Here is a 9,443-nt window from a genome sequence, read left to right on the forward strand (position 1 = left end):
TATATATATATATATATATATATATATATATATATATATATATATATATATATATATATATATATATATATATATATATATTAGTTGCAAGAAAATAGTAGAATACTTGTCAGAAAGAAACCAATGAAGAAAAACAAGCCATATCACTCTGTCAATGACCATAGTGGTTTATCTTTAGCAACTTCCAAGATTGAACAAGATACCTGAATGCATAGGTATGGTACTTTGTGAGTTTTCAGGAGCATCATCATCTTCCTCATTGGCTCCACCATCAGATTGTGACCGGCCATCCACAGATTGTTCCCGTGATGACGAATCTGATGCACTTTCCCGCATCAATCCCAGAGAAACAGGATTATAGCCAGCAGTATTCCACCAAGGTTCAGAATATTTGATGGAATTCGGAACATCAAAAGTTCTGGCTTCCCGGCAGATTGCACTTTTGGACTTTGATTGCATGCTTCCCTAGCAAAGTAATTTAGCAAATCAAGTTTAGGGAATCTACAGTTATTGAGCACATGGGGTTCCATGTCCTACCAACCCAAAATGCAGGTGTGGAGCTAGAAGCCCGAGTACGGGTTCGGCTGAACCCAATAGCTTTTGCTAAAACAGTGTATATGAACAAAATCAAAAATTAATAACCCAGTTATTAGCCTTCGTTGTTCTAAAATCTTAACCCATAATATTGAAATCTCGGCTCCGCCTCAGCCAAAATGATCTAAACTGTAATGAAGGATACATGGGATAAACAGATTAATATTTGACAATCACAGCGTTTATTTCGATTTGGAAAGCATGTTTGATGATCATCTTTTTAGTTTTTTCCTTCAAAAGCAACTACCATGAATCTTTCTGTTCCACTCGTGAAGAAGAAAGAACAAGAACAAGAACAAGAAAGCCACAAGTGACCCGCCAAAAGCTTAGTGAACTGAAAGTCTTTATAAAATTGGAAATAACAAAAAAAGAAAGTTTCATGAGTTACCCTAATAATATTAGCAATTTGAAACATTTCCAGGCAACAATAAGTTGTGAAATATCCAGTAAAAGGCAAACTACTGAGAGCTAAAGTAGACCAACTCAGGAAACTTGTCACCTAGCTTGCTTTCTTTCCAAATAACACACACACACACACATAGCAAAATACACATAGTAAAGACATGCCACTAGACTTTCTTGCACCATAAACAAGTAAATTTAACCTTTTAACCAAATTTTGTCAAGACTGCTCAAACTAACAATGAGCTAATATTTTTTTTTCTTTTCAGAAAAGGGAAAAAGACCAACATCTCGGGAGGACAGAGTCAAAGTTTAAAATCTTATTTTCCCATTTCCTCCGATTTCTTTGTACTTGTATAGCTAGCTATTCTTTTTCCCACGTCTTTTACAACAAGAACTAAAAACCATAGCAACTTAACCGTACACATATCTCCCTCATCCTCCCCCTCCACCCAAGAGGCGGATGTGGCATGCCTGCTACAGGTTCAATCGAAACCAGCAATTTCCATACATAGGGTATATGTCTATATAAAAATTACTCCCACTATCCCAAATTATGTGATATTCTTTCCTTTTTAGTCAGTCTCAATAAGAATGTCATCTTTCGTAATTTAGAAACAATTTATCTTTAGAATTCCTACTTTACCCTTAAGGAACAGATTTACAGACATGTAAAAATCTATGGTTTATTTTAGATCATATCCATGCCAAGTCAAATCACCACATAAATTGGGACAGAGGGAGGACTAAAATTTCAAAAAGTATTAAATTATGCACCCTTAATCGCAAAATGCAAAAAGCTCTACAGTAAGAATTTAAATTCTGAATCAGCCACTGTCCACTGTCCACCCTCACCCTCACCCTCACCCTCACCCTCACTAGGAATGGCAAACGGGGCGGAGCAGGCCTGCAAGGTGGATTTAGTGCTATGCAGGGAAGGGCGGGTTTAAGACTATGCGGGGTGGGTGCTGGTGCGGGGCGGGTTTAAGCCATTCTTTTAATAATTGATGCGGGGTGGGTGGGTGGGTGGGTGGGTGGGTTGCGGGTCTACGCAGGTTTATGCAGGTTCACACAAGTTTTTTTTTATCTTCTTTTTTTAAATTCATATCAATCGTTAATTATATTTTGTATCTTTGGTTTATGCGAGGAAATTCTCATTATGTCATTTTAACCTTCTTCATTTTTATTGTCAAACACATTAACACCAATTGGAGAACTGGTTGATGAAAACATTGAACAAGTTCTTCAATCAGATTAAGATCAGTTCTCAATTCAATTTATTTGAAACATCTAGCAGATATATGCGCCAATATCTTTATTTTTGCACTATACAAATTAATAAGAAATCCAGGTTTAATTTTCTTCTATTTTTAGCAATTTTGTGTACCTAGTTATGCCCCACAACCGCACCGCACCGCACCGTTTGTCATCCCAAAGTTCCTCAACCCCCCACCCCCTACCCCCAAAGCAAAAGGAAAAAACAGAAAGGGAAATCTAATGGTAATTATTTCAACAGTAAATAATCCCAAGCCATGGCTATAAAAAATATTTTCGAAAAGCTTTTCTCTTTCTGAATTTTTTGGTAATTTTAGCAGAAGAGACACCTCAACACCGCCACACCACCCAAAAATTAACAATACAATCCTTTTCAACTACTAAAAAATGAGATGCCTTTATTCATAGAGTTACTGCATCTATTAATGAACAAAAAAAGTTCATTCCAAACAATTAACATAATCTTTCCTAGAATTTATATCAGCTTTGGAAATTTAAATCAGAGCAAGAGAGCTAAAACATAATTTTTTATTTTTTTTTAAAAAGGGTGGTGTTCGACCCAGCTTGTTATTCCCACATGGTAATCAGAAATGAATTAAATTCCAGAATTGATAAAATTTGGAAAACTCCAAAGAGAAAATCATAAACACATACAATTGCGCCTGGAGAATTGTTAATTAAAGAAAAAAGACCTTAAAATTTGATAATTGAAAGAGAGAGAAAAAAAAGAATTAAAACCCAGAATTGATAAATTTTAAAGACTCCAAATAAACCAAAAAAATATATCATAATTACATGCCCAAAACACAATTGGGAATGAAAAAAGAGCTGAAAATTTGAGATAACTTTTTTTTTCTGTGAAATTTGAGAATTGAAAGTGGGAAAAAGAACTTACCCGTAAAAGGAAAGGGACTGAAGAGAGAGTAGTGAGTAGAGTGATTACTGATTGGTGAAGAACAACATATAGGCTTTTTTGTTTTTTATAAAAAAAAAAAAGATGAATGAAGAAATGAGAGAGAGAGAGAGAGAGAGAGTCAATTTGAGCAATTTATGGATTTTTTTGCTGTACAAACGTAAACTGAAGTAAGCAAATACAGTATGAGTGTGTTTTTTACTTAGAAATGTATATACTGACATTTGTCCAAGTCAATGTTTTTAAAAGGGGCGTGACGCGAGGCGTAAGCTTGGCTCTTTAAATTTTACTAATTTGAAGAATTGTAAGATAGTATAAAAAATAAAAATAAAATTATAAAAATTATATTAAAATTACAAAAGTATAACAAATAATTTATTTAAAATATTTATAAATTATAATTCAACTATGAATAATACGAAAAGTATGACATATATCATAATATGCAAATTAGCTGCAACGTCGTTACAACTCAAACATCAAAAGTAATGTATTCGATATGAAATCTTATATGTATCTCTTAAGGTATAATGAATCTTGAAAGAATTTCGATATGACAATTTGATAGTTTTTTTTAAATACTCCTTTTATTTAATATACTTTCTATTTGAAAGAGAATTTATATAAAAAGATAATTCACAATTTAATTATGATTCTTTAGCATCATTTATTTTTAAGTTTCAACAAGTTAATAAAGTGACATATAATTCATCATACTACACTATGATAACTAATTATTTATAAATAGTTACTAGCTAATACTGAACTATTAGATTAATAAGTATTGTATCTCGTAATCGTAAAAAAAATAATATTTAGGAAAATAGTTATAAAAAAAATTATGGACTATTATATAATAAAGACATAACAAAAGTTAATAGATAAATACTTTTTAAATGAAAGATTTCTTTAAGATTTACTATCATAGCAGTCTAGTGGATAACGTGTAATAATTTTTATTTTAATTATGACATAAAATACTTTCAATTAAATAATTTATGATTAAGAAAAAAGTAATTTTGAATAGTCAATGATTTATTAAGAAAATTTGAGGATTTACAAGGTTAGTTACATATAATTGCATTAAGTTCTATTAGGCGAGCCCAGTACGCTGGGCGCTGGGCGTGTCCAGGTCGTAAGCGCCGACGGCCGAGGCGTAAGTGTTACGAATTCTGCCTCTTAAAACAGAGGTCCAACTAAAGGATTCCAATGTTAAATTTTTATTCACAAAATAGAGGAAAAAATAATTTGATTTGATTTGACGTGATATTAAAAGGAAAAAAGAGATGAGCTTGTAACTATTCATTATTCCCTCCGGTTCTATATGAGTTACTTTTTAGAATTTGTCACATCCATTGAAAAAAATTGTTAAAATATTATGGTATAGCCAGTTTTCACACTGGTCAATGAAAAATAGCCAGCGTTTATCAAGTCAATAAAAAATAGCCACTATTTTGCTGCAACAGGTACCGGTCCAGTATAATATACGGGAGTTCTGTGCATTTGTGTATGAACTCCAGCATATTATGCTGGACCGGTATACTTTGCTAACTCCTGTAAAATTTGCGGGAGACTGGAGCACCAGTGCTCCAAACTCCAGTATATTATACTGGACAATTATACTTGTTGGAACTCCCGTAAAATTTGCGTGAGTTCCAGCATAATTATGCTTGAACTCCCGTAAAATTTGCGGGAGTTCCAGCATAGTTATCCTGGAACTCCCGTAAAATTTACGGGAGTTCAAGCATACTTATGCTGGAACTCCCGTAAAATTTGCGGGCGTATTTTTCTGGATTTTGAACAGTGTTTTCGCTCAGATTTAAAGTGGCTAAATTTCGATGACTTTTGAAACTTGACTATTTTTCAACGACCAGTGGTAAATCTGGCTATTTTTGAATTTCTCCCAAAAAAATTTCTGAAATAATATTGATTAAGAGGATTATTTTTTAAAAGACTTTTATCTCTTCTCTTTGAAAAACTTCTTAGAAATTTGTTCTTTTATTTTTTAGACAAAGATATTTTTGAAAGAAAAAAACATAATTATACCTTCTTGATATTTTTAAAAATTAATTATTTTGGTATTTTAAAATACTAGAAAATCATATATATGGGGCCGAAGGGAGCATGATAGTGAATATATTTGTAGCTTTAATCCATCATTTGTTGGGAAATATATATGCTCGTGAGATATGATTAAGTATATTTTATTTTCTATTAAGTGAAACGCGTACTTTTAGTTCAATTGTGACTTAAATTTCATGAATTGTTAACTCTTAAACTATTTAATTATTCATGTATTATGTTTTACCCCATTTGTGGGATTGTACTGGGTATGTTGTTGCTGTTGTGTATTCATGTGTTATGTTTTATTTGCATGATTTATTGTATATTTCAAGGTAAGGCTATACATGGATCAGGTTAGTTCGGTTTTTATCAAAACCCAAACCAAACCAACTATATCGGTTTGGAAGAGTTCTGTCAATGGCACTGCAATAAGGGAGTAATTTTTCACAAATCGCCGATAGAAGTTGCATAGGCCAAGGAACGCCCTCAAGGTGTGTATCCTTAGGCGGCGGCCAATATGTGATAGTCTGAATCTTCTGTTGGTCTATCTTGATCCGCCCTTCCTCGATGACATGTCCGAGGAAGTCAATCTGTTTTTTTAGCAAAGGAGCACTTGGACAGCTTCGCATATAGTCTGTGCTCTCGCAATCGAACTAGGACCTTCTGCAAGTGCTATAGGTGTTCTTCAAATGTTTGGCTATATACCACAATGTCATCCAAGTAGACCACTACGAATTCGTCAATGTACTCTCGGAAGACTTGGTTCATTAGGGTGCAAAATGTGGCTGGAGCGTTAGTTAAGCCGAACAGCATAACCAGGAAGTCGTACGACCCATATCTTGTCACACAGGTCGTCTTGTGCTCATCACCCTCTGCAATCCAAACTTGCCAATAACTTGTCTTCAGGTCTATCTTGGTGAACACTGTCGCACTACCCAACCTATCGAACAAGTTTGCCATTAGCAGAATAAGGTACTTGTTCTTCACACTGATTTTGTTTAGAGCCCGATAATCCACAAAAAGTCGCAGGCTGCTATCATGTTTCTTTTGAAATAGCACAGGGAACCCGTATGGGGACTTGGAGGGCACGATGATCCCAGCGTCTAGCATTTCCGTCAACTGTCTCCGAAGCTCAGTGTGTTCGGGTTGTGACATTCTGTAAGGCGCTTGGGCGGGTGGCTTTACGCCCGATACCAACTCAAGCTCATGGTCCATAGTGCGCCTAGGCGGGAGCCGCTTTGGCATGTCTTGTGGCATGACATCTTCAAACTCCAATAGCAGCTCCTTCATGGGTGCAAGAATGGGACCCGAGGAACGTTCTATTTCTTCAATGCAGAGGGTAGCTAGGAAATTAGGTTCATGTCTCTTGACCCCCTTCTTCAACTGCAAGGCCGAGATGTTCTCAACGGCCATCTTCATGGGCATGCACGGGATAATGCGGGGCTTGGCCCCGTTTGCTCCCATCATCAATAACATATCAGCATACGGTACGAGCATGGTGTTGGTTTGCCTCAGGAATTCCAACCCTACTATCAGCTCGAAGTCATCTATGATCACCACGCGCAGGTTGAATTTTCCTTCGTAAGGGCCAAGCTTCACTGGTACCTCTTTGGCTATTCCACCCACTGGCTGAGGAGGTGAGCTGATAGCCTTGACACAACCTCTGCTCTTTCCTACAACTAGAGCAAGGCGCTCCACCTGAGTTGAGGCTAAGTAGTTGTGGGTAGCACCCGTGTCTATCTCGCCCGAATGGGCTTGCCATTTACCTTCATCTAGACGAACATTAGGGTCCTCTCTTATTTAATAGGAGTCTTCTCATCAATCGTCTTTTTACCTTTCTTGGTGCTTGGACAGGGGTCCTTCTTCTTACGGACACCAGCACTGGTTCCGCTAAGGCCTCAGAAATAGAGCCAACAATTGCATTAAAGGCACCTACTGGTTCGGTCTGGTCCGCATCGTCTGTGTCGTCATCGATCCCATCATCAAAAGCTTGATGGGCGTTCATCTGTGCATGTGGACATTCATTATTCCAATGTGGTCCGCCGCAATGACGGCATTCTGAAGGGGGTTTTCTCCCCCGATCATTGTTGTTTGACGCAACACTATTGCTGCCCGAGGAGGGAGCCTTAGATTTGGTGGCACTCCGATCTGCTCCACTTCTGCTAGGGCCACCATTGCTAGTCTGGACCCCTTTGTATCTCGCTCGGGTAGGCGGTTGAGGCCTATCTGATGATAGGCTATAATTGCATATTTTAGTCGCTTATTACACTCGAATTTACTGCACTTTAATTGAGTTTGCGCTTTAATCGCTAGTGTTTTGCACTAATTGTGTGTTTTATGCCTTGTAGGTGTGATTCCGAGCTATATAGATGTTATGGAATGAATTTAAGTGATTTGAAGCTTTAAGTGATTTTAGTCGCTTATTACACTAGAATTTACTGCACTTTAATTGAGTTTGCGCTTTAATCGCTAGTGTTTTGCACTAATTGTGTGTTTTATGCCCTGTAGGTGTGATTCCGAGCTATATAGATGTTATGGAATGAATTTAAGTGATTTGAAGCTTTGAAGTCTGAGTAAAAGCTCAAGGAATTAAGCCGGGATCGTGTTCGGAGGTCAAATTTGATAATTAAGTACGAACGAAGACTTGAGGAAGCATATTGCACATTGTCTAGTACAATAGACATAACTTTTTTCTCAGAACTCCATTTGGGCTCCACAATATATGGTTGGAAAGCTAACTCAAAAGGCTACAACTTTCATGTTTTACGTTTTTCCAAATTCCAAACGGAACAGGGTGAAAAATTGCGGTTTTGCCGCGACCGCGGCAGAACCGCGGTAGAAGATGGTCGCGGACAACTGAAGAATTAGAGGGCATGTTTGGCCGCGGTTCCACCGCGACCGCGGCAAAACCGCGGCAGAAGCGAAAATTTCAGGGACTAAAGTGCAAAACATGGGATTTTAAGTCCTAAACCCTATATTAAACAAAGGAGGCCTGCCAAGAACAAGAGGAGGACATATTTTGGACACAAATTAGACCTAAGGAGGCGGAGAGACACTACTTTAGGGTTAGACAACACCTTTGGAGGCAAGAACACATTGGGAGCAAGGCGGAGAATTCTTCTACGAGTTTTTTCCTTCCTCTTCCTATTTTTTCATTATTGGTTATGACTTTTAGTATTGTAGTTTTACATACTATTATGAATAGCTAATTTGTTATCTAGAGTTTTGATAGAACCTTTTGTAGGATAAATTTTTGTTATGTTTTTATATAATTGAGCCATAGCTTTTCTCTATTTGTTCAACTACGTTTATATTCTGGTTGATTGAAGAGCTCTCAATTAGCTGTGCCTATTTAGTATGCATAACTCGGGAGAGAGTGCATATTTAGGTAGTTGTTGAACGACACCACTCCCAGAGTATATGAGGGATCAATAACCGAGGGTTTAAAGGTGGGATTAGGGATAACGAAGCCTTGGGTGCGATCTGAAGTGAGCTGTATTAAAAGCCAGCTAGCGTAGCTCGGGAGAGTGCGTCTAGTAAATTGTCGTAATTACTCGGGAGAGATTTACGGCAATAAGAGTGCTCATGATCGGTAGAGAATACTTAGGCGAAATTATAGAAGACATAGCGGGAAGGATTCCGACAATAGGGGAAATCATAACTCTAGACCTCCTTAATCTTTTCTCGAACCCTCAGTATCGTTAGTTGTTAATTTACTATTTTAATTTGTTAGTTAAGTAGTTAGACACAAGAATCTTAATATCTATAAGTTAGGAATTGTTCAAGCTTGTCTTCTTGGTGATAGTGAACAACTGTAGCTAAACCTTAGTTCTCTGTGGGATTCAACTCCGGACTTGTAAACCGGATTATATTTGCAGCGACCGCTTAGTCCTTTTTATAAGGCATAGTTGGGCATGATCACTATCCTTCCGAGCTTCCACTTGATAGTCCCCAAGGCATTCCGCTGTTTGGATCACCTTGCGTAGGGTAACTACCCTTTGTTTTGCAGCTCCATACGGGCATAAGGTTTCAACCCTTCCAGGAAGGTGAAGAGTTTATATTTGTCCCCCATGTCACGTATGTTCAGCATGAGTGCGGAGAATTCTCGCACGTAATCCCGCACTGAGTTGGTCTGGTGGAGCTCCCGTAGGTTTCTCTTTGCATTGTACTCAACATTTTCGGGGAAGAACTGTAG

General features: G+C 37.3%; 1 protein-coding gene across 1 annotated transcript in view; it reads right to left on the reverse strand.

Annotated features, from left to right (window-relative positions):
• Positions 1-3,339, reverse strand: part of LOC109244029 (nuclear transcription factor Y subunit A-1-like) — a 7,629-nt gene extending 4,290 nt beyond the window's left edge. The window contains exons 1-2 of the mRNA XM_019411056.1: positions 3,167-3,339; positions 204-465 (exon numbers count right to left, since the gene is read on the reverse strand). Coding sequence (XP_019266601.1) covers positions 204-459 — 256 coding nt within the window. The 5' untranslated portion in view covers positions 460-465; positions 3,167-3,339. The remainder of the gene's footprint in view (positions 1-203; positions 466-3,166) is intronic.
• Positions 3,340-9,443: the final 6,104 nt, after the last annotated feature.

This window comes from Nicotiana attenuata, unplaced genomic scaffold (assembly GCF_001879085.1).
Source record: "Nicotiana attenuata strain UT unplaced genomic scaffold, NIATTr2, whole genome shotgun sequence".
NCBI lineage: Eukaryota > Viridiplantae > Streptophyta > Magnoliopsida > Solanales > Solanaceae > Nicotiana > Nicotiana attenuata.